Source organism: Balaenoptera musculus, chromosome 17, assembly GCF_009873245.2.
Source record: "Balaenoptera musculus isolate JJ_BM4_2016_0621 chromosome 17, mBalMus1.pri.v3, whole genome shotgun sequence".
In the NCBI taxonomy this organism is placed as follows: Eukaryota; Metazoa; Chordata; class Mammalia; order Artiodactyla; family Balaenopteridae; genus Balaenoptera; species Balaenoptera musculus.
The window spans coordinates 51,435,935-51,461,854 of record NC_045801.1 but is presented as its reverse complement, the minus strand read 5'-3'; the positions used below and the strand labels follow the sequence as shown (position 1 = coordinate 51,461,854).

The following is a 25,920-nucleotide window of genomic DNA, read 5'->3' as shown; positions in this document are numbered from 1 at the left end:
GCATCTATTCTCATCAGGGTTATTGGTCTGTAATTTTTTGTGTGTGTGATATCTTTGTCTGGTTTTGGTATCAGGGTGATGGTGACCTCATCGAATGAGCTTGGGAGTGTTCTTTCCTTCTTTGGAAGAGTTTGAGAAGGTTAGGTGTTAGCTCTTCTCTAAATGTTTCATAGAATTCTCCTGTGAAGCCATCTGGTCCTGGACTTTTGATTGTTAGAAGATTTTTAATCACAGTTTCAATTACATTACTTGTAATCAGTCTGTTCATATCTCATATTTCTCCATGATTCAGTCTCAGAAGGTTGTGCTTGTCTAAGAATTTGTCCATTTCTTCCAGGTTGTCCATTTTATTGGCATAGAGTTGCTTGTAGTAGTCTCTTATGAGCTTTTGTACTTCTACAGTGTCAATTGCTACTTCTCCTTTTTTTTTTCTAATTTTATTGATTTGAGTCTTCTCCCTTTTTTTCTTGATGAGTCTGGCTAAAAGTTTATCAATTTTGTTTATCTTCTCAAATAACCAACTTTTAGTTTTAATGATCTTTGTTATTGTTTTCTTCATTTCTATTTCATTTATTTCTGCTCTGATTTTTATGATTTCTTTCCTTCTACTAACTTTGGGTTTTGTTTGTTCTTCTTTCTCTAGTTGCTTTAGGTGTAAGGTTAGTTTGTTTACTTGAGATTTTTCTTGTTTCTTGAGGTGAGATTATATTGCTATAAACTTCCCTCTTAGAACTGCTTTTGCTGCATCCCATAGGTTTTTAGTTGTCATGTTTTCATTGTCATTTGTTTCTATGTAGTTTTTGATTTCCTCTTTGATTTGTTCAGTGGTCTCTTGCTATTTAGTAGCATATTGTTTAACCTCCATGTGTTTGTGTTTTTTACAGTTTTTTTCCTGTAATTGATTTCTAATCTCAGAATATTGTGGTTGGAAAAGATGCTTGATAATATTTCAGTTTTCTTAAATTTACCAAGGCTTGATTTGTGACCCAAGATGTGATCTATCCTGGAGAATGTTCTGTGTGCACTTAAGAAGAAACTGTATTCTGCTGCTTTCATATGGAATGTCCTATAAATATCAGTTAAGTCTATCTGGTCTATTGCATCTTTTTTTTTTTTTTTTAAATTTACTTATTTATTTATTTATTTTTGGCTGTGTTGGGTCTTCGTTTCTGTGCGAGGGCTTTCTCCAGTTGTGGTGAGCGGGGGCCGCTCTTCATCGCCGTGCGCGGGCCTCTCACTATCATGGCCTCTCTTGTTGGGAGCACAGGCTCCAGACGCGCAGGCTCAGCAGTTGTGGTTCACGGGCCCAGTCGCTCCGCGGCATGTGGGATCCTCCCAGACCAGGGCTCGAACCCATGTCCCCTGCATTGGCAGGCAGACTCTCAACCACTGCACCACCAGGGAAGCCCCTATTGCATCTTTTAAAGGTTGTGTTTCCTTATTAATTTTGTCTAAATGATTTCTCCATTGGTGTAAGTGGGGTGTTAAAGTCCCTCACCATTATTTGTTACTGTCAATTTTCCATTTTACGGCTATTAGCATTTGCCTTATGTATTGAGGTGCTCCTATGTTGGGTGCATAAATATTTATAATTGTTATATCTTCTTCTTGGATTGATCCTTGTTCATTATGCAGTGTCCTTCCTTGTCTCTTGTAACAGTCTTTATTTTAAAGTCTATTTTATCTGATACGAGTATTGCTACTCCAGCTTTCTTCTGATTTCCATTTGCATGGAATAACTTTTTCCATCCCCTCACTTTCAGTCTGTAGGTATCCCTAGGTCTGAGAGGGTCTCTTGTAGACAGCATATATATGGATCTTGTTTTTGTATCCATTCAGCTAGTCTGTGTCTCTTGGTTGGAGCATTTAATCCATTTACATTTAAGGTAATTATCAATATGTATGTTCCTATTACCATTTTCTTAATTGTTTTGGTTTTGTTTGTGTAGGTTTTCTTCTTCTCTTGTGTTTCCTGCCTAGAGAAGTTCCTTTAGCATTTGTTGTAAAGGTGGTTTGGTGGTGCTGACTTCTCTTAGCTTTTGCTTGTCTGTAAAGCTTTTGACTTCTTCATTGAATCTGAATGACATCCTTTCTGGGTAGAATAATTTTGGTTGTAGGTTTTTCCCTTTTATCACTTTAAATACATCCTGCCACTCCCTTGTGGCCTGCAGAGTTTCCACTGAAAAATTAGCTGATAACCTCACAGGGATTCCCTTGTATGTTATTTGTTACTTTTCCCTTGCTGCTTTTAATATTTTTTCTTTGAATTTAATTTTTGTTAGTTTGATTAATATGCATCTCGGTGTGTTTCTCCTTGGGTTTATCCTGTATGGGACTCTCTGTGCTTCTTGCACTTGAGTGGCTATTTCCTTTCCCACGTTAGGGAAGTCTCCCACTATAATCTCTTCAAATATTTTCTCAGACACTTTCTCTTTCTCTTCTTCTTCTGGTACCCCTATAATTTGAATGTTGGTGTGTTTAACATTGTCCCAGAGGTCTCTGAGACTGTTGTCATTTCTTTTCATTCTTTCTTCTTTATTCTGCTCCATGGCAGTTATTTCCACCATTCTATCTTCCAGCTCTCTTATTCGTTCTTCTGCCTCAGTTATTCTGCTATTGTTTCCTTCTAGTGTATTTTTCATTTCAATTATTTTGTTGTTCATCCCTTTTTGTTTATTCTTTAGTTCTTCTAGGTCCTTGTTAAACATTTCTTGTATTTTCTTGATCTGTGCCTCCATTCTATTTCCAAGATTTTGGATCACCTTTACTATCATTACTCTGAATTCTTTTTCAGGAAGATTGCTTATTTCCTCTTCATTTATTTGGTCTTATAGGTTTTTACCTTGCTCCTTCATGTTTAACGTATTTTTCTGTCATCTCATTTTTTTTGATGGTTAGGGCTGTGTTCCTGTCTTGCTGATTATTTGGCCTGAGGCGTCCAGCACTGGAGTTTTTAGGCAGTTGGGTGGAGCCAGGTCTTGGTGCCAAGATGAGATGAGGAGCTCTGGAAGAGCTCACACTGATTAATATTCACTGGGGCCTGCAGTTCTCTGTTAGCCCAGTGTCTTGGACTTGGTGTTCCCACCACAGGGGCTCAGGTCAGACCCCCAGCCTGACACCAATACCCCAGAAGCCACATGGCAAAAAAATAAAATAAAGACAAAGCCCAAGGCAAATAATAAAGCAAAACTGAACAAACAAATACAAACACACAAACAAAAAAAGAAAAGAAAACAGACAAATAAAACCCAAGACAAATAACAAAAACAAATCCAAGCAAACAAAAAACAATCCAAGAAGCAAACAACAACAACAAAACCCACAAGGAAAGTAAAAAACCAGAAGACACCCAAACAAACAAGAGAGCCCAAAAACCAAAACCAATAATAAAAACAAAACTAACTAAACAGAAATAAATAAATAAATAAAACAAAACCAAAAGGACAAGCTAAAAGAAAAGCTAAGAGAACAAAAGACAAACACAGGAAAATGACAAAAACCGAAATAAAAAAATAAAAGAAATTTTAAAAAAGACAAAAACAAAACAAAATAAAAACACAATGAAACAAGACAACACAAAAATATCAAAAGAACAAACCAACAGAAAACAAAAACACAGAACAAACAAAAACAAAAAACAGACAACAAACAAAAAAGAGCAGAATAATAACAAAGAATAAAAAATAAAATAAAATTAGAAGAATAAAAAATGTTAGAAAAAATTAAAATAAAACACATCAATCAATAAATAAATAATAAATTTAAAAATTAAAAAATAAAAGTAAGGATTCCATGGTGCCTCTGCCATCAGTGTCCTTGTCCCCATGGTGAGCTCCGTGCAACCCCCACTTCCCCAGGAGGCCTTTCAAGACCTTTAGGTCAGTCTCTGAACCCATTGTGTCAGCCCCACCTTTGCATGTGTTCTTTTCACCAGTGTCTGCTCCTGAAGCTGGCCCAGAGCACATGTGCCCACACAAGCCAACTGGGGCACAGGCTTCCCGCCTGTACCCATGCAGCCAGAGGAGGTTTTGGCAGGGTTCGGCACAGGCCTGGGGCCCGTGCAGCCCTCAGAGGCTTTGAGGGGTGCGGTGCTCAGGCCCAGGACACACACGGCCAGAGGAATCTTTGTTGGGGTGGTGCACGGGCTGCCAGGACCCGCCTGGTCCGTGGAGGCTTTGGTGGGGCAGTGCTCAGGCCCACTGGGACCCATGTGGCCAGAGGAGGCCCTGGCGGGGCAGGGCTCAGACCTGGGACCCTAGCAGGCTCACTGGGGCCCGAGTGGGTGGAAGAGACCCTGACTTGAGGGGTGGGTGAGCCCACTCAGGTGTGCCCACTGCCCAAGGAGGCCAGGCCAGTGGGTGGGGAAGGGCACTGCAATGGCGGCCCTGCCCTTTGCTCACCACTTAACAATGGTGCCCCACTTCCCTGGTGGCCCGGTCTTCCTCCTCCAACCTTCCCGGCTGTGGATCCCTTCCCTCTTGCTGTCCCAGGCTGCCTCCCCACCGCCAACAGCCATCCCCTCCCCAGGTCCACCCTCCAAACCTCACTCTCCGGCACCCAGCCATCCTCTCCACCAGGAGACACACAACTCAGGCTGGGGTGCACAGTGCTGTGACACAGACCATACACATAGGTCCCACTCTGTCCCGCCCTCCACAGACCAGCTGCCACATTCTCCTCTGATCCTCCAATCCCCTGAAGGTCCCTCTCTGTCCCCACTGATCCCCTCACCATGAGTGGGGCCCTCTGAGTGTGGGAATCTCTTTTCTTCCCTAGCCCCCCTTCAGGGGTGCCAGTCCTGTCCCGCCTCCACTTTTCGTTCCCCCTCCTTCCCTCCACGTCATACCCAGTTGCACAGAGATTCCTCCAGTCCCCATGGGTGTCTGAGGTCCCCCACTAGCGCTCAGTAGGTGCTCTGCAAGAATTGCTCTGATGCATTCTTGTGTACTTGTGAGGAGACGTGAACTCCACATCCTCTTACTCTGCCATCTTGACTCCACCCCCTCTCCAAATGGGTTTGTTTTTTATATTCAAATCAGCACCAAAAGAAGGACTCAGGAAAGTTGAAGAGAATGGTTTTTAATTTTATTTTATTTTATTTATTTATTTATTTTATTTTATTTTTATTTTTTATTTTTGGCCACACAGCACCGCTTGTGGGATCTCAGTTCCCTGACCAGGGATTGAACCCTGGCCACAGCAGTGAAAACACTGAATTCTAACCACTAGACCACCAGGGAACTCCCATGCTTTTTTATTTTTAATTGTAAACTTTTATTACAAGACAACCACAACTTCAGTAAAGAAGGGGTGGGGTGCAGAAAAAATGGAAGAGTGGGAGAGACATCATCAATATATCAATGCAAACCAAGACTTAAGCTTTTTGCAAAACAACAGAGCTTTCATTACACATAACAATTTCTGTGTGATTTTTAAAGATAGGTACTGTCTTGTGTACTTCTGTATATATTATCTCATTTGAGAAAGAAAGTTACCATAGGTACTTTATCATTAATGTTCCATTATGTGCTTAATCTTTATTTGGAACTTGGTGTGTTTTTAGAAGGCTATTTTTTTTTCACAGTTCCTACTTCTACTTCTGACATCTGTTCATCAGACACTTCAGGGATGCAAATATTAAACAGCAATTGTAAATAACACGTCATCTTCTCAAACCAAAGCAACCTCAATTTAAAATATATTAAAGGTATATAAAACAGAAGTCCACTGAGAATAAAGAGACACACATAGATATAATACATATGTGGAAACTTCACCAAAGGTATCAAAACCAAGCACAGGCTGATGGCTATTGCTGCCAATAGAAATGGCAAAAACACCTGAAAAGAGCAAAATTTTTTTAAAAAATTAGATATGAAAACCCATTTAAGGTACTTACCTATTTACATAAACAAAAAATAAGATATAAGTTACTGATAGAAAATGGGTTAAATTATCCATGAGTTTAGATAAATCTGGCTTACTATTTAAGATGCTGAAAATTCATATTGTTAGGGTGTTGGCTGTAGGGAATGAACATCTAGCATTTGACTGTTCATGAGTGAAAATAATCATGACCACTTGCCAGTAGGATAAACATCTTCTGGTCTAGAAGGCATGAGTTCTTTAAGAGGGAGTTCCTAAGGCCCAAAGGAAGTCAAAACAATTTTCCCAGAAAAATATCTCAAGGCAGTAGGAAATTCACGTCAATAACACAGAGTATCCTCAGACCCCCTGTTACTCAAGTAGATATTGACAGGTAAATATTATGGCTTTGTAGCCTCAGTATATTAAAAACAAAACAAATAAAAATAAATACTTTGGCCAAAACAATTCTCCTTATTTTTCGTGGATATTTTTGGTTTCTGTTTTTGCCAAAAACCTTGAATCCCTATCCTTGGCACTTGCTTTGTGTTAGGATTGCAAGTGTTTTGCACCAAACATTACCCCACCTAGGGAGAAAATTCAGTAGGCAGTCACTTTTGCAATGTATTTAAGAGACAGATATGAATCTATACCTCCAAAGTATAACACAGCTAGTCACAATTTATTAAACCCTTTAATTAGAGGGTCACTCATTTGAGGTTTAAATCATTAAGAAGCTCCTTTTAATGGGTAAAATACCCCTGAGAAAGATAACCTATCATCTCAGAGCTTACTATCAGTTATCCAAAAACTGAGAGAGGAGAGAAGAGCATTCATGTGGGCATTAGAGACAAATTTCAACCACTTACGTTATGGTTACCCTTGCCTTCCTTTTTGATGCAAATGAATATCAAATAATAATATAAATAATAATAACTATCAATGTGGCTCTGTATTGTTTGCATGCCTTAGCTCATTTAATACATCCCACATTCTTAGGAGGTAAGCATTATTTATTCCCATTTTAGGTCTGAAGACACTGAGGATCAGTGGTTAAAAAACAAGAAGCTTCCCCTTCCCTACGTACTCTCTGAGCATACTCTGGAGGCCACCATGTAGCAATGATCATACTATGGTTTTGGTTCATCTGACTGTCTAGATAGATTAAAGTCTGCCTGAATGCAGAAGCCAAGTCTTATTCCTTTCTGCACCCAGAATACCTAGCAAGGTACTCAAATCATAGTGGCTTCTTAATAATTGATATAATTAGGGGATGGTTGGATGGAAGTAGAAGGAACTGAAAAGAAAAGATGGTTGTAAGTCAACCAAAGCTGATGAGTAGAACATTGTTTCCTCTCAGAGTTCTTTCTTATATTTTGTACTTAGTGAGATACAAACATCCTAAAGACACTGCCTAGATTTGAATCTTGGCTCCACTCCATGCTGTGTGACCTTGGGCAAGTGACAACTTTTATAGACCTATTTCCTTATCTGTAAAATGGGGATAACACTAGTATCCGTCTTCTGTATTACTGAGAGAAATAATTTTGATAATCCAAGCAAAGCTTTTAACATGATGCTGAGCCAACCAAGACTATTTTACTATTCTGATAATCAAAGCATCAGGCCACCTTTCTCCAATAGTTTCCTTATGCTGTCCAGTTTTTTCTTCTTTCCTTTTCTATGATTAGAGAGCACTCCTGTGAAACCCTGCTTCATCCAGACTGAAAGTAAGTTTAAATGTAAGTAGAATTGAAAGGATGGAATTTGTTGGTGATCAAGTTAAGCTGACGTTTCAGGACAGGAGATGTTATAACTTGTGACCCCACAGCAGCACTTGCCTCTTCTTATTTCTCACCTGCTAAATCTGACCCTGACTGTGGAAGATACTGGTATGCAGTGGTAGCTAGCTACAGAAGTAAACAAAGTAATCTCTGCTGAAAAGACTCATAATGATTTGTCTGACAGCCCAGAGGACTATCCTTCTCTCTAATCAACCGAACAGAACCTGAGAGATTTTATATTGAGTAAAATCTACCCAATAAAAATCAAAATTAAATCTAAGACCAAATTATCTGTACATGCTTCACAATTTGTTAGTAATAAAAAGATTTACTTGTAGACGTTCTGAATATAGTCTTCCAATATATTTACACCCAGTATCTTTGATTTCACACAGAAAATATTAGAAAACTCACTTTTACCTTATAAGGTCGAGGTAGATTGGGCTTTTGGTATCTCAGTTTTAGTATTCCTGTCATTGATAAAGCAGACCAAATAGAAACTACAATATAAAGATAGTTTATCAAATCAATTAGGTTTTTCAAGACAACCGCAATGGACGCGATAATGACAAGTAGTAGCACAGATATAAATGGAGAGGAGTAAATATTAAGCGTGTTAAATAACAAAGGCAGCTGGCCCTCTTGGCCTGCAATGTATATTACTCTTGATGATTCAAATACGTTAATCAGAAGGTTGCTAAATAATGAGGCAGAAATACCAAAAGGAATAACCCATGTTAATGAGGGGATAACTCTATCAGTCCATGTGATAGCCACAGCATCTGCAGAAAAACCAGAACACAAGAAAATGTATTTAAAAAGAGAATGATAAAACTTTAAAAATTATTTTTAAATAAAAGCAGGACATTTAAAAAGTCATTAAAAATTTGAATTTCATTTAATTTCACTCTTTATTTCCTTATGCATGTGTCCATTTTAGCTCTGTCAAACCAGTTATTATTGTATGTGTATTCCCCAATAGATGAGGAATTTCACTTCTTGAGGGCAAAGATCATTTCCTTTCTATAAAACTAGTACTTCATTCAGTGACAGACGTAGAGTAAATTTTCAATGATACTTGTGAAATAAATTGATTTTGTTGAATGGATGATTGAGTGAGTGCTTAAACTAAAACTAGTTTACAGAGTGCTGATAATTACAGTCAGGGTGAAAAAAATCACGGTGCAATGCTGCTGACACAGGAATGAGACTCACAAAGTTCCCATATCATGGTGCAATTTGAAATACTTAACAGAAATAAAAATAAACCATGTAGACAGGGAAAATAAATTACACACAGATTAAAATACTTATGACATTTGGGCACTAGCCTAAACTATAGTCCAGGGGTCTCTCAGGGGAGGTGGTTTTGCTCCTCAGGGGTCATTTGACAAAGTCTGGAGACATCTTTGGTTGTCACAACTGAGGAGGTAGGAGGTTACTGCTGGCATCTAGTGGGTAGAGGCCAAGGATGCTGCGAAATATCCTACAATGCATGGGACAAAACAACAAAAAATGATATGGTCCAAAATGTCTAGTGCTAAGATTGAGAAACCTTGGTATTGACCAATCTTTAACGAATATTGTGACTTTTTTACTTAAAGGTGAAGAGATCTTATGAACGCTAATTCAGTATAAGTCAGTAGATATAAAAGGCATCAGTGAAAACAATTATCCACTATCTAGAACCTATCTGAATCCAATTCGTATTATGTAGGATATATAAGCTGGGATAGATCATTCAGACTCAGAAAAAAAAATTCTCAGTTTTTCAGTGGAAAGAGTGCAACACGATCTTGTGTCCCTGGGGGTAGGGGTCCTCCAGGGTTATGGCAAAGTTGTTTTCCAGGGGAGCCTCCAACACGTCAACATACTGGCTTATAACAAACAGTAAAATATTTTCAATATGATGAAATTGAAATATCATCAGTGGTTCCTGTTCTTTAAAGTCTATTTTTTAAAGCCCTTTCAAATAGCCTCAAGTGCTCTTTTCACTATTCTCTTTAATGCTATTCTATAATATTGGGTCTTGTTTTAAAATGTCTCCTGCCTCACTTAATATGCTTTTTAAATAAGGTATTGTTGGTAATTCCTCCTGAAAAGTCATACCTCCACACATTTTCCATTTTCAGACACATTTCAGAAATACTTCTTTCCAGTAGTGAAGCCCTTGTTCTCCTTTGATTTTCCATTCTTTACAAACCTGGTTGGTTATAATTAGGGGAGGTTCTAGTTCAGCTCTGCTGCATAATCTTTATCTCTATCTTACAAGTGATTTTTTTTTTCTTTTTCATTCCTTTCCTTATGTCATTTGTTTTCTTTAAAAAATTATATTATATATGTTTTTGATAAAAAGTAAAATAAATAGCTCCGAAACACATAAAGTAAAAAGTAAGTGTCCCTTTCTTTGCCAATCCTTCATTCACACACCCCAGAAGTAACTACTGTTAACATCTTTTTTGATACTCTTTCATAAATTTTCTATGCATATATAAGCATCTGTGAGAGGTATGTATATGTGTACATATATGTATTTGTGTGTGTGTGTGTGTATGTGTGTGCACCTGCACGGTTAATCTTGCTTTTTTTCACCTTCCAATACATCTTGATCATATTAGTACATATACATCCATCTAATTATCTTTAAAATTTTTCAATATTCCATTATATAACTGCAACTTAAATTCTTTACTATTTCCATATTGGTGGATTTTTAGGTTGTTTTCAATTTTTTACTAATTAAAAATGTTCTTTAATGAACACACTTGTGTCCTCAGGTGCTGGTGCACTTCTCCTCTGAGAGTAAATTCTTAGAAGTGGGATTTGTGAGTCAAAAGGTATATACTTTTTAAAATAAGCTAGGTATTACAAAATTTCCCTGCAAAAATGATTGTACCAATTTACTAGTAAGTGATTCTAACATTTTCAGTTTCCTCTCAAAGTACTTAATCACTCCTGGTTGACCAGCTATCTGCAGGCTGCTTCTGGTCAAAGAAACCTTCTTAGCCTCTGCTCCCAGACAATATACTTACTCTTTTGGATTATCTTTTCCTATGCCAATAGTCTCTAGTTTCAAATACAACACGGAACCCTCAAGAACACCAAGTGGGAGCACCCCTGTCAATAGTGTGTTAGCAGGGCTTTCAGGAACTTTGAAATCTTCAGGCTGAAAAAACCAGGAACCTGTGCTCCTCACTATGACATTTCCACAAACCTCATTCTAGAGGGACAGGCTTCCCCCACTGTGCTCTAGAACTTACTATTTTTTCTTCTAAGAAAAACACACACATCCTAGATGCTCTATATCCCTTTGTAGCTTTTCATGTCATTTAAATATACCCGTTTGTTTGAAAACATTCACTCCTTAATCCTTAAAATTCCTTAATTTAGGAATCTATTTCTTTTGTTTATAATTTTTTCTCCTACTATACAAAATTTGCCATTCATTAAAGAAAATTTGGAAAATTTAGTAAAGAATAAACAAAAATCACCCTCAATATCATTCCAACAGGTCATTATTAATTAGTTACTGGTACTTTCTGTTTTATAGTGTAATATAGATCCTGCCTTTGCTCTCATTATTACATTATAAACAGCCTTTTTACTTTAAGTATTCTTCAAAAATATGATCTTTGAAAAATCTCAGGATGGTCTATTGTATAAATTTCTATAAATTATTTATTTATTTTAAATTTATTGGATATTTTGGTGGTCTTTAATTTTTTGCTCTCATAGGTAATGCTATGATGATTGTCCCTGTACATACATTTTTCATGTATAGCTCTGATTATTTCCTTAATGTAAGTTCATAATACAATAAAAGGTAGATATTTGAAATCAAAAATATTATTTCAGAATTTAAACAAGATCTAAGGGTGATATGTCTAAAAGAGTTGTATCAATTATAGTCAAAACACTTCATGTGTCTTCCATACATGCCAAAACTACTATACCGCCCACAAAAATGCTGCAACTATTATGACACACCAGAAGAGATATTCATCATTTTTAACAACGAGTATGGCCAGAGCACTGGCCAAAAGAGATGCCAGCTTCAGTGAGCCATTACAGCTGAGCCAGCTGACCAACAGCCCTGACCACACCTGTACCTAGCTTCATAAATTTATTTTCTACATAATCAAAGTAGTTAATAAATCATTACTTGTTTTTGTCCAATTTAGCAATTGGTTTTTTCCCACAAATACTCAGAATCTTGACTATCTCTAGTGTACAGCTCCCTAACAGAGCTAGACCACTGTGAATCAACACTGATACCATGCATATGGCAGCTTCCTACATGGCAGTAACACAAGAATTGAGGCAAAGTGTGTTAGGACTTTTATATTAAACCTCCCTTAGATTTATTTCCAGTGCCCCAAAGATTTACCAAAACAGTAATAGCTACACAAAAGACATTAGTCCCAAAAGTACTGGCTGATAACTCAACGTTTAATGCTGGTTTGAGTAAATTGCTGGTCTTTCATATTTCCTCTTCCTCATTTCTTTCCAAATTTCCTTTTATTCCTTGAACCTGTTACTCATTTTTAAATATACATTTATTTCCTTAAGATTTTCCTATTCTTTCATTTTTTATTCTACAACTGGGGCCCTAAAATAGTTATCTTTTAGTCAAATTTCCAATATGTTCAGGGCCCTTTGCCACCATAAATTTTAGAGTTATTTATGCTAAATAACAACATTATATTACATATTAATCATATTAACTATGTATATCACTTGACCATTAGCATCTATTCTTTTAATTGTTAATGTCCTACATTTCAAGTTTATCATTCTTTATGTCACCTAGAAGAACATTTGGAAAATTCATGTTGTGAAATTTTTAGTAGATATAATATATGTATTATATATATTATAAGCACTGATTACACAGTGTCACTCTGGTGAGAAGAGATCATGAAAGGAATACTAACATTTTGAACCCAGTCTGCACCATACTCCATCATTATACGTACTTTTCCATATTATCAGAAAACACATTACCATGATCAAATGTGAAACTCATTTCTAAGCCAAATCATGCTCTTTGGCCCCTCTGTTATTTTCAAAAATTACAAATTGACTCTCTATAAAATAATGAAAAGCAAACAGCAGTCTCAACTGGTAAAATCATACTTACATATGCTAAAAGGACCAGAACTGTCCTTATTATTATTTATTGTCTTAGTTATTTACATACAAACCTGAAGAGAGAATTTCCTTAGGTGTCAGAACAGTCAGGTAGGAGATGTTAACCAGAAAATAAACAATAGTCACCAGAGGGAATGCAGTAAATATGCATTTTAGAACTGTCTTCCTGGGTTTCTTCAGCTCCCCTATAACACGCAAAAGAGCAAAATCACAACTTGTAAAACTTATGCCTTAAATTGATCTTTAAAATTGCTCCATGTATCAAGTGTTGGGCTGGACTCTTCCTATCCTCCCCAGCCACCACCACCATCACACACGCACGCACGCACAGAGTGGGAACTGCTACAGACACCCCTCCCTTCAGAGCTTGGTGCTAAATGAAAAAAAAGGAGGTTAATATCTTCATTTCCCCCATAGATGGTAAAATTTCTGAAGAAATGCACAAGAATGAAAATGAAGGCTTAGCCCATAAGACCCTGTAGGTTTGGAGTCTACCTGTGTCTTCAGTCTCCTTTGTTAGGTACTAGGTACTGAGTTTGAGTAGTGGGAATACAGTGGTGAGCAAAAACAAGCATGAAGCTCAACATTAAGAGGAGGACCTATGATTAATTCAATAATCACCTAAAGAAAAGTTAAAATAGTGACTGTGGTAAGCGTCCATGTGAAAAAGGAGAAAGGGCTGTGAGAATACAGTATATGACAAGTTGATGATCCCCTTTGCTATCCGTGTTACAGGCACACTGGTCTTCTTTCAGTTTCTCAAAAGTGTCGTGCTCCTTGTTGCCCTCAGCCCATTCTTTCACGTGGAATGTTCTTTCCTTTTCTAGTTGCCTAGTTGACACTTACCCTTCCTTCAGGAATCATAACTTCTTCTGGGAAAATAGGAGCTAAAAACCTCCTAGGCTAACAAAATTGTCCTATTATACATTCTCATAGCATTTGTGAAAAGAGTAAAAGAGTCCGTCATAAATACTCTCTCCCTGTAGTCTCTTTACCTTCCCTTTATGCCAATATTAAGTGCAGAAAAGACGTTGTGATTTAGCATCATATATAATGATCTTCCAGGATAGTCTTATTCTCAAATATTGTCCCATTTGTGACACCATTTTCCCCAGTCTCAGTTCTCTGAGAATTATCCCTGACATAAAGTATTGAACATTATAGCTATGTGTACACAATGTAACTCTGTGCCCTGGTAATAGGTAATAGGACCAAGCACAGACCTCTGACTCACTGGAAGCCAATCATTGCCAGTACACGAGAAGATTTCTTGCAAGAATTTGAACCATATGTCAACAAAACTGAATCAGGAAAAAAGCACGTAATGGCAGCACAAAAATCCAGCTAATAACTCTAGTTTTTAAGTTCTAGAGCTTCCCTAATTCCTGTTGTTCCTGAAGACTGGTTGCTCAGGTCTTCCTTGAAATACAACATTATCCTTCCAGCAAGTTCCCCTTTGCTTGTTTAAGCTAATGTGTGTGGGTTTTTGTTACTTAAAGCTAAATCCCTCTGACTAATAAATATTTGTCCTTTGACAAATGTCAGATTCCTTCCATCTGCATCTGCCCAAAGGTTGAATGTAATGCCCATGGCATGCACAAATATGAGCTGATTAAGTACTTGATGATTAAAGAATTAGAAAGCTCTCATTTAAATGCAGCCTGAGCCACTTAACTATTTATGGGCTTCTGGACAATTTATTGACTGTCAAGGTTTCAATTTCCTTACCTGTATATTGGGAAATGGAAATACAGAGACAATAAAATTCCAATCAAATGCCTAGCACTTATTAAGTTATTAATGACTACGGTTATTAGTTAAAGCTTTTGGGCAAGCAAAAGGGCTACTTTTAGGATTACCTGTACTTTCCTCTGGGCCTTTTGCTCTTTTTCATTATGTATTAGATTGTTACAGAGGAGATAGGAATATTATACAATATAATAGCTAGACAGGTAGTGAATATCCTTGGTTTTGAACTTAAAAGATGGCTGTTCGTATGGTAGGCAAAGTCAGCTGCCTACAAATTACTATTTTACTGGTAAAAGTGTTACTTAGAAGTTATTTATACTTAAAATTTATTAAGTAAATTAACAATCCCCGCATACACTGAAATTCCTTCAGCTTTTGTTTACTGCTAGCTGGTTTTCAAGAATTCTGTAATAATTGATAGGTTAGCAAATTTTGTTAATCTGTTTTCAGCAAAGTCATCTAGCAATGAAACATCTTTGGCAATGGAACAAGATGAAATTGGCACAGATAGACGCCAAAGATACCTCTTCTATCCTTAAAAGAGAGAGAGACAAAATGAGAGAGAGAGAAAAAAGAAAATTTTTCTCATTATGCTAGCCTCTCAAATTGCAGTGACCCATTTACTCATAAAAGACTAATCTCTTATAGCTTTCTTTTCTCAATACTTCACTTTTAAATTCAAAGCCAAATTTCCTCTCATGCTCAAAATTCACCAATGACCTCTTAAAATTTTTTCTGATCAGTTCTCACACTCCTCAATTTCTGAAGCATTTCACCATGTTGATTTCACCCCCTTTTGGAAACATGGTGATTTTCTTTCATAATTCTCTAAACTTCCTCTGGCTTCTTCAGCAGATTTTCTTTCTCCACCTACTGCTTAAAAGTTGGCATTCTCATGATGTTAAAAAAAAATTAAAAAAAATAAAAATAATAAAAATTAAAAAAAAAAAAAAGTTGGCATTCTCCAGTCATCTGTCTCCAGTCCTATGCCATCTTGTTCTACCTCTCTCTAGGTGCTTGGCTTAGCAATCGTATCTATTATCAATCCCATCAGGTGGAAAGCATTTCTGCAGTCACCCAAGATTGTGTGCCATGTCTTATACACACCTGCACACTTCTAGTCTCCACAGCTTCACTCAGATTTTTCTACTGCTAGAATTTTTTGGATTCAGTGAAAATTGCTACCTTTTCCACTTGATGACACAGCAAAAGGTGATTTTACCTTCCACTGAATTTCCATAGTAATTATATTTTTCCCTTGTAGCCACTTATTAAATACTATTGTGCCATTATTTGCTCATAAGGCACAGAATTATAGTGATTTTAAGCGATAATGCCCATTTTTCAAATGAAGGAGAAAAAAAAAGTAAGTCCAGAGAGTTAAAGATACTTGCCAAGCTAGTAAGTGGCAGAATTCAGGCCAAAATGTAGGTATTGCCACTTCTACTAGACTATAAGCCTCTTTGGGGTAAAGAATACATCTTACTCATCTTCAGGCCCTAATACAGGGCTTTAAAAATAGTCAGTGTTTAAAAAAATATCTGCTGATCGAGTGATTTAATGAATGATGGACACGTCAGTCACTACAGGGGGTACTAAGATTAAAGGAAAAATTTGTTCAATAGTAGAGCGTCTGCTTAATGTTTAAATGTCAAAGAAAAATACTGATAAAATGGTTGACTTTGAGAAACATGAAATAAGTGTGCAAGTTTCCTGAGGAGGTGAGAGGGAAAGGATACAGGTAGAGCTCAAGGGAAGAGACTGACTTGGAAAGTGGAGAGAAAACTTTTGTCCTGACGTTGAAGGGAAGAGTATTAAGTCCAGCCTTAGAGCAGTCAAGGATATCTGATTCTATTCTTTTTAAAAATACTTGAGCCTGAGTGTGTCACACCCACCCATAACACAAACATAGTCTGCATTGGATTATTATTGGATTCACGGTTTCATGGAAGGGGAGTATTTCCACAACCCCAGAACTAGTTTGACATGGAGGTCCCATATCTGTGGTCCCAGGATAGAAAGCTGAAAAAGAGAAGTTATTCAAGAAAATAAATACTTTGGAATAACTGTGGAAAAAATTAAAGAGTAGGTGATAAGTGCAGAGCTGGCATATCCTGATCTGATTTAGAAAATAATAAGGAAGAAAAAATAGATTGAGTCATTTATTTTAAATGAAACACAAAATATAATAAAAGATGTGCATTTCACATGGCATGCAATAAGTCATGGCTTGAGATTTTTTTTCTCAAGGTATTGTTGGTTACCTGCTATATACATAGAACATCCTCCACCTGAATATGAAAAATATCCTTGGAAGACAGCTTCTATAAACCGGGAGGCTTCTGGAAACTCAGCACCGAAGGAGTTCTAGATTCTGCTTCCTCCCTCTCACCAGCAACACTACTCCACTTAGGGAAATAAGGCCGAGTATGGCCATTTTCAGCACGGTGCTGGATATCTGAAGCCAAGTCACCTCTTTCACACCACGAAAATTCAGAATTCCCACAATCCACAATATGGCCAGTGCCAGATATTTCTTTGGCAGCTTTGGAACAGAGCAGCTGGGATAAAAAGGCTGGATGCTGTACGCAGCGAGGAGCAGAGCTTGACTGGCAGCTAGCCCTGGCCCCAGAAACAAGGTTATCCAGAGGTTCAGGAAAGAGATCAAGTTGCTAAAACAGCTCTTGAGACAATAGTAGTGAGCTCCACAGCATGAGAAGGTTATACCTATCGCTGCGGAGCAGAGAGAGGTCATAATGGGCAATAAGGCACAACCAGCCCAGATGCACAGGGAGAGCCCCACGTTCATGCAAGAGTACTTCAATACCCCTTTGGGAGCCACAAAAATGCCTGCTCCAATTATATTAACAAAAAACTTGTGCCCCAGGAATATCCAAATATGCTCTTGAGCTGTATCTTCCTCTCTGCATCCATTGTAATTGAATAATTTTTAAATTTTATTTATATAAATTATAATTTCTGAATTTTCCTGCCTATGTTGCTGGAAAGGATGTTCATGGATTCTCTGAAATAAAAGAGTGCTGCCCTTTTTTCCCACCATTGTTAAATATAGCCTATGTTCAATCATTAACAAAATATATGTGATGCATCCAAGTAAAATAATGTAAGGTTATTTGGAAGGGTTTAAGTCTGACTTGTTTTTTTAATTATTATCAAAATAATACATTCAGATGGAAAAAAAGGATTTCAATAAGACAGGATATTACAGCAAAAAGCAGGGGTTTCCTGCTCTATTTCACTTCTTCCCAAACATATCCCCAGTTCTTTTCTCTGGAAACAACCATTTAAAAGTATATATGGTTTTGGTTCTTTTTGGTGGTTGCTTCCACAACTCTAAACAGTATGAAAATACTTTTATTCTTATATATCTCTACTTAAGAAAGTGTCTGTTGACTTCCTCCCATGAACACTGAGGAATTAGCTCACTTACTATCCTCTCACTTACTCTACTCCTTCTTCCTCCCATTTTTTACCATCAAGCTCTCAAGAAACCAAGTATTTACCTTTCATCAAGTTCATGGAAACCAATTAACAAGGTGAAGGAGTGAAAGACCCTGCAACATAAGCCTGTCCCCTAAACAGCCATCATTCTGGTTTCCTGGGTCACATGCAGAAAGATGTGTACAGGAAGTATAGGATGACGCCTGACCCCCATGGACAGAAGGAAAGAGGATCCTGATCATCTGAGCAAGGTCTGAGCCTTAATAGCTCTTATATATGTTGACTCTACAATGCAAAGTGTTGTCCTGAGCATCTCTAAAGCCTCATAAGCTTGGAGCACACCCCCTGCCTCGGAAGTAAATTATTTCCAAATTATCCTTTAAGAGTAAATGAAAATGAAATTGTTTATGTTTTTGCTTTGGTTGTGGGTAAACTGGCTATTTTCTGACAGACTGCATCTGATCTGCCAGAAAGTCCAGTAATAATACTGTACAGATCTCAATAAACATGAGCGGGTTCACTACCCAAATGAAAGCATGCCTCCCTTCCTATCCCAGAGAGAAGGACCTAGGAGTGAGGGAAGGAGACCAGAAAGCTCACCTTAAAATAGAAATACAGTATGTGAAATAAACCACACACAAAAAGACAAGTATTGCATGATTCTACTTACATGAGATACCTAAAATAGTCAAATTCATAAAGTCAAAGACTGGAATGGTGGTTACCAGGGGCTGAGTTCAGGGGGAAGTGAGTAGTTGTTAATCAACAGTCATAAAATTTGAGCTATGAGTAAGCTCTAGAGATGTACAACATTATAACTACAGTCAGCAATAACGTACACTGAAAATTTAAGAGGATAGATCCCATGTTAGGTACTTATCACAATAAAATATTTTAAAAGAAGGTAAAATATAATTTAACTCATGGAAAAAAGGAGACAAAGTAGAAGCAGGGGTCAGAGTTAGCCAATGTCCTGTCAATCAATCTCCCATCTACCTAATTTCAGGAGAGACAGTGAGTGAATCCACGACCCATGCCTTGGATTTCACAGCAGGAAAATAAGACTAGAGAAAGAACTATGGCTCCCAAATAGCAGTGTGGTAGCTTTGTAGTGTATGAATTACACATTAGGCTATGCTAAACTACATTTCCCAAATTTCTCAGTTAGAATGGACCATAAGGAAGATTCTTGTGTGAGATTTAGAAAGCAGAAGCGAAGCAGCAGTCACTTTGATATTTCACACTGACAAGGAACCCCTCCTTGACCAAACTTAATCAGGCTCCTTTGAGCCTTCATCCACGGCCTGCTCAGCACAGTTTAGCAAGAATACCCACACCCTTGCTATCTAATCAAGTTCCTCTTAGTCCTTCTCCATTCACTGACTCCCTCACTCTGCCCATGGCTATAAATTCCCAGCTGTCTTTGCTGTATTTGGTGTCAAGTTCATTTCTAGACTGAAGTCTCTTTCCCTTACGGCAGTAGCTCAAATAAAATCTGCCTTGCCATTTGTAACCAGCATTCTGGGCAATTTTTCTTTTACAATATACATTGTGTTATACATGATGGCCCACCCCTTTGCTGTAATTGTCATATATCTGCTGGCTTACCTCTCTAGCATGAGACAGTAAGCCTGTAACTCTTCCACCTTCACCAAGATCCTCCTTCAGTTGCTCAGCTTCTGGGTTTGGTATGTGTTTAGTTCCACCAAGAAGGGCCCCAACTTCTGCAAGATGTCCACACCATCAAGGTTAGTGGTAATAGAAACTGGCAGATTTCAGTTCATCTTTGCAGGCTCCAGGTTGTTCTTGTTTTCCTTCACTTTTACATGCATCACCCCTTCTGGGTGACCTAAACTTCAACTTCCCAGCAGCAGACTTGAAGACAACAACCTTAATAGAGACTACTTAATCAGCTCCCACAATTACATAAAGTCAAATCTCTATAATAAGAAAATCCTTTTAGTTTTTATAGATAGAGATAGAAATAGAGATTCAGATAAAGAAATAAAGATAAATAGATATAGATAGATCTACACATAGATATAGAAATAGATGTAGATGTAGATAAAATTTCCCACTGGTTCTGCTGCTCTAATTGATACAAGGAGCAAAAGGCTATACCATTTCATGCATCCCTCGAGTTTAATAGTATTCAAGTATGTCTGTGACACTGAAAAATAAGAGTGTAAAACAAGAAACTTGGGCTGGAATATCAACCCACATTTCTGGCTTTCTCAGGACTATCAGAGATTCTCCAAGCTCAGGGGAAACACTCTTTGAAACAGGACTCCTACTTTAAGGGGGGTATTCTTGAAGATTCTATGTGGAGCTACTCCATCAAAGGGGAGAATGTGTAAGTCATCCAATATTAGGCTCACTGGCATAACACCTCCAGTGCCCAGAGAATTATCTTCCACATAGCATGTAGGTGAGCTCAGTCCTTAGACAGAAACTCTGGAAAGCTAAATGAGAAACTGCCATGCCCATGTCTTTTCACACATGACTTAAGAAACAGAAGATTGGGAACAGCAGAGAAGAGACATTTCGAAAGACTAAATTTTACAGCGAGATGCCACCCTGAAGGGTTTACAGTGTTTTTCCTGTTTATCATTATTTTTCTTTTTCTATAATTGCCCTCGTAAGAGAAGATCTGTCATGAAGGCAGACCTAACAGTGTCAGTCTTGTTGAGTGTATATCATTACCTCAGTTGTACAGATATGCAAAAAGAGGCTTACAGAGGTAAAGGAACTTGTCCAGTTCATAAGCCTCCAATCCTGTGTTACTCCATGTTCTTAATGTCTAATTCTACTTTTTGTAGCCCTGATTTAAAATATAAGTAATGTCAGATTGAGGATCCCCATATGTTTGCTCTTCCATAAAAGCAACAAAATACTGAAAATTTTGTCAAAATCATCTTTTTCTGTACTTTAGAAACTAACCCAAGACCTGCCTCAATCTAGGGAGAATTTATTTAAGAAAAACTTCTGAACTTCCATTAGAATAGCTGAGTTTGTGGATTTTTAAATTTGCCCTATTCCCATCCTCCTTCCCCTAGCTCCGAACTAGTCTTGAAAACCAGCAGCCCTGACATATTGTAGCTGTAAAAATGAGCAGTGTTGCAGCCACTGAAAAGGGGCAAACCAGGAGCTCCTCCAAGAGCACCATCTCCAGAGCATTCTTCTTACTGGACCTATCTCTTGGCTCCTTGAAAAACCCCATATGCAGGGCTCGGAAAAAATCCCTCTCAGCAGAGTATTTAACTCAAGCAATCAACTACAGTTGTTGAACACAGCAACAGCCTAAGGCAGCAATGCCAGTTTAGGGGAGAAAAAAATCCAGCCTAAAATAGGAGATGTCCAGAAGGGCCTTTGGAAATAGCTGATATATTCTTAAATATCTAGAAGGCCATGTGCACATTCAGGGCTGTATAAATGCCCAGGAAAGATCTAACAGGGCTCCAAGCTCTCACCTCTGGCTGACAATGAGGCCCTGTGAAAACCGGAAATGAAGCGTAAGTTAGTCTAGTAATTTTCCTGAGCATAAAAGGAGTGCCTCAACCCACACGGAGAGCTCCTTAGCAAAGACTGGAAGGCTTATTGGTCCCAAGCATTTATGGGAATCTCTGATCAGTCATTAGCTGGCTACTAAGCCCACCTAGTAGAGAATACAGTGGCTGCACACTAGGGAATACAAACTGTATTTGTTTATCAGGGCTGCCAAAAACAAGGTGTCTTAAAACAACAGAAATTTATTGTCTTATTGTTCTGGAGGCTAGAAGTTCAAAATCAAGATCTCAGCAAGGCCATACAATCTCCGACATCTCTAAGCGAGAATTCTTCCTCATCTCATCCAAATTCGGGTGATTTCTGGCAATCCACAGAATTTCTTGGTTTGCAGACGCAAGACTCCAGTTACATGTTCTTTTCTTCTTGTGTCTTCATATCTTCTTTTTCCTCTGTGCCTTTCTTGTTTCTTCATGAGTCACAAAATTTTTTTTTGTAACTGGACATTTTAGATAATGTGAATGTGGTAACTCTGGAAATCAGATTCCTCCTCCCCAAAGTTTGTTGTTATTGTTGTTATTGCTGCTGGTGTGTGTATGTGTGTGTGTGTGTGTGTTTAATCAATTTCCTAGACTAATTCTATAAAGTTTATATTATGGGTTGAATTGTGTTACTCCAAAAGACATGTTTAATTCCCAATACCTGGTACCTCAGAATGTGATGATATTTGGAAATAGGGCCTTTACAGAGGTAATCAATTTAAAATGAAGTCATTAGGGTGGGCCCTAATCCAGCATGACTAGTGTCCTTTCAAATTGATGAAAAACCAATGAGCCCCAAATAGAATAAACTTAAATAAGTCCATACCCTAGCATATTATAATCAAACTTAGATTCTTGAAAGCATCAAAAGAAAAATACTCATAATGTATAAGAAATTCTCAGTAAGATTAATGCTAACTTCTCATTAGAAACTATGGAGGCCAGAGGCAGTGGAATGATACAGTCAAAGTGCTGGGGGTGGATGGGGGAAGACTGTCAATCAAGAATTCTATATTCAGCAAAACTATTCCTCAAAATAGTGAGAGAAATTAAGATATTCCAGGTAAACAAATTCTGAGGGAATTCACAACGACCAGCTCTAATGGGAATCTTTCAGTCTCAAATGAAAAGACACTAGATGGTAACTCAAATCCACATGAAGAAATAGATTATCAGTAAGGATAACTACATAGATAAATATAAAACACAATACAAATGTAATTTTTGTAACTTTTTTCCTCTATCTGATTTAGAAGACAACTGTATAAAGCAATTAATATAAATGTGTGCTGATGGTCTTATAATGTTTAAAGATATAATTTATATAACAATAATATCACATAAGAAAAAGGAGGGAATGGAGCAAATCTTCTCCTTTAGAGCAAAGGTTCTGTATGCTACTGAAATTAAGTTAATATTAATCTAAATTAGATTGCTTTAAGTTAAGGAGCCAGTTGTAATCCTCAGGGCAAACACTACAAAAAATAACTTTTAAAAAAGAGTAAACAGGGCTTCCCTGGTGGCGCAGTGGTTGAGAATCTGCCTGCCAATGCAGGGGACACGGGTTCGAGCCCTGGTCTGCGAAGATCCCACATGCCGCGGAGCAACTAGGCCCATGAGCCACAATTTCTGAGCCTGCGTGTCTGGAGCCTGTGCTCCTCAACAAGAGAGGCCGTGACAGTGAGAGGCCCGTGCACCGCGATGAAGAGTGGCCCCCTCTTGCCGCAACTAGAGAAAGCCCTCGCACAGAAATGAAGACCCAACACAGCCAAAAATAAAATAAATAAATAAAAATTAAAAAAAAAAAGTTAATGAGTATTTCTTAAAAAAAAAAAGAGTAAACAGAAAAAGAATTTAAATGGTACATTAGAAAATATGTATTTAACACAATAGAAGGTAGTAATGGAGGAACAGAGGAATAAAAAAGACATATAGAAAACAAATAGGAAAATTGCAAACATAAATCCTACCTAATCAGCAGTTACATTAAATGTGAATAATTAAATGCTCTGATCCAAAATGCAGAGACAGGCATGATGGATTTTTTTTTTAATGATCCAATTATATATGGTATATAGGAGACACTTAGATTCAAAGACACAAATAAGTTAAAAGATACAAAAAGATACATAATACAAATGGTACCCAAGAAAGAGCTGGAGGGGTTATACTAACAAAAGACAAATAGACTTTAAAAAAATGCTACTAGATAGGAGAAACATTTTATAACAATAAAAGGATTGACTTACAAGAACAAATAAAAATTATAAACACCTAAAAACTGAGTCCCAAATATATGAAACTAAAACTGACAGAATTGGAGGGAAAAACAGAAAATTCAACAAAGTTGCTCTCGGGAATTCCCTAGTAGTCCAGTGATTAGGACTCTGAGCTCTCACTGCCAAGGGCCAGGGTTTGATCTCTGATAGGGGAACTAAGGTCCCACATTCCGCATGGCATGGCCAAAAGAAAAAAAAAAGAGTTGAAAAAAATAGTTGCTCTCAAAAATTGAGAGAAGAACTGGAACAAAAATCAAAAAGAATTTATACAACTTAAAAAATATCAACCCACTTAACCTAACACCCATCAGCAGCAGAATATAAATTATTTTCAACCACACATGGAACATTTTACAAGATAGATCATACGTTAAGTCATGAAATAAATATTAATAAATTTAAATGGATTTGTCATACAAATAGAGTTAAATTAGAAATCAAAAACAGAAGGAAGCTATAACAATCAAGACTGTGTGGAACTGGCAAAAGAATAGACAAATAGATCAAGGGTACAGAATAGAGATCCCAGAAAGAGACCCACACAAATACAGTCAACTGATCTTTGACAAAGGAACAAAGGCAATTCAAAGGAGAAAAAAGAATCTTTTCAACAAATGGTACTGAAACAACTAAACATCCAAATGCAAAAAAAAAAAAAAAAAAAAGAATCCAGACACACACCATACACATTTCATAAAAATTAACTCAAAATATATCATAGACCTAGATGTAAAACACAAAACTACAAAACTCTTAAAGACAACATAAGATCAGAGAGGAGAAGATGGCTGAAGAGTAAGATGCGGAGATCAACTTCCTCCCCACAGATACATGAGAAATACATCTACACCTGGAACTGCTCTTACAGAATACCCACTGAACGCTGGCAGAAGATGTCAGACCTCCCAAAAGGCAAGAAACTCCCCACGTACTTGGGTAGGGCAAAAGAAAAAAGAAAAAACACAGACAAAAGAATAGGGATGGGACCTGCACCAGTGGGAGGGAGCTGTGAAGGAGGAAAGGTTTCCACACACTAGGAAGCCCCTTTGCAGGCGGAGGCTGCGGGTGGCGGAGGGGGGAGCTTCGGAGCCACGGAGGAGAGCGCAGCTACAGGGGTGTGGAGGGCAAAGCAGAGAGATTCCCGCACAGACGATCGGTGCCGACCAGGACTCACTAGCCCAAAAGGCTTGTCTGCTCACCCGCTGGGGCGGGTGGGGCTGGGAGCTGAGGCTCGGTCTTCGGAGGTCAGATCCCAGGGAGAGGACTGGGGTTGGTGGCGTGAACACACCCTGAAGGGGTTAGTGCACCACAGCTAGCCGGGAGGGAGTGTGGGAAAAGGTCTGGAGCTGCCGAACAGGCAAGAGAGTTTTTCCTGCCTCTTTGTTTCCTGGGGTGCGAGGAGAGGGGATTCAGAGAGCCGCCTAAACAAGCTCCAGAGACGGGCGCGAGCCACGGCTATCAGCACGGACCCCAGAGACAGGCATGAGATGCTAAGGCTGCTGCTGCTGCCACCAAGAAGCCTGTGTGCGAGCACAGGTCACTATCCACACCGTCCCTCCTGGGAGCCTGTGCAGCCCGCCACTGTCAGGCTCCCATGATCCAGGGACAACTTCCCCGGGACAACGCACGGCACGCCTCAGGCTGGTGCAATGTCACGCTGGCCTCTGCCACCGCAGGCTTGCCCTGCATCCGTACACCCCCTCCCCCTGGCCTGAGGAGCCAGAGCCCCCGAAGCAGCTGTTCCTTTAACCCCATCCTGTGTGAGCTAAAAACAGACGCCTTCAGGCGACCTACATGCAGAGGCGGGTCCAAATCCAAAGCTGAACCCAGGGAGCTGTGCGAACAGAGAAGAGAAAGAGAAATTTCTCCCAGCAGCCTCAGAAGCAGTGGATTAAAGCTCCTCAAACAACTTGATGTACCCTGCATCTGTGGAATAACTGAATAGGCAGCGAATCGTTTAAAATTGAGGAGGTGGACTTTGGGAGCAAGATATATTATTTTTCCCCTTTTCCTCTTTTTGTGAGTGTGTATTTGTATGCTTCTGAGTGAGATTTTGTCTGTAGAGCTTTGCTTTCACCATTTGTC

General features: G+C 38.3%; 1 protein-coding gene across 1 annotated transcript; it reads right to left on the bottom strand.

Moving 5' to 3' along the window:
* Window positions 1–5,567: 5,567 nt before the first annotated feature.
* SLC7A13 (solute carrier family 7 member 13) lies at window positions 5,568–17,483 on the bottom strand. Its single transcript, XM_036830075.1, is given in 6 exon segments — window positions 5,568–5,840; window positions 8,070–8,431; window positions 12,854–12,985; window positions 16,814–16,917; window positions 16,919–17,417; window positions 17,420–17,483. Coding segments are annotated over 6 exon segments (1,434 nt in total).
* Between the last annotated feature and the right edge of the window lie 8,437 nt (window positions 17,484–25,920).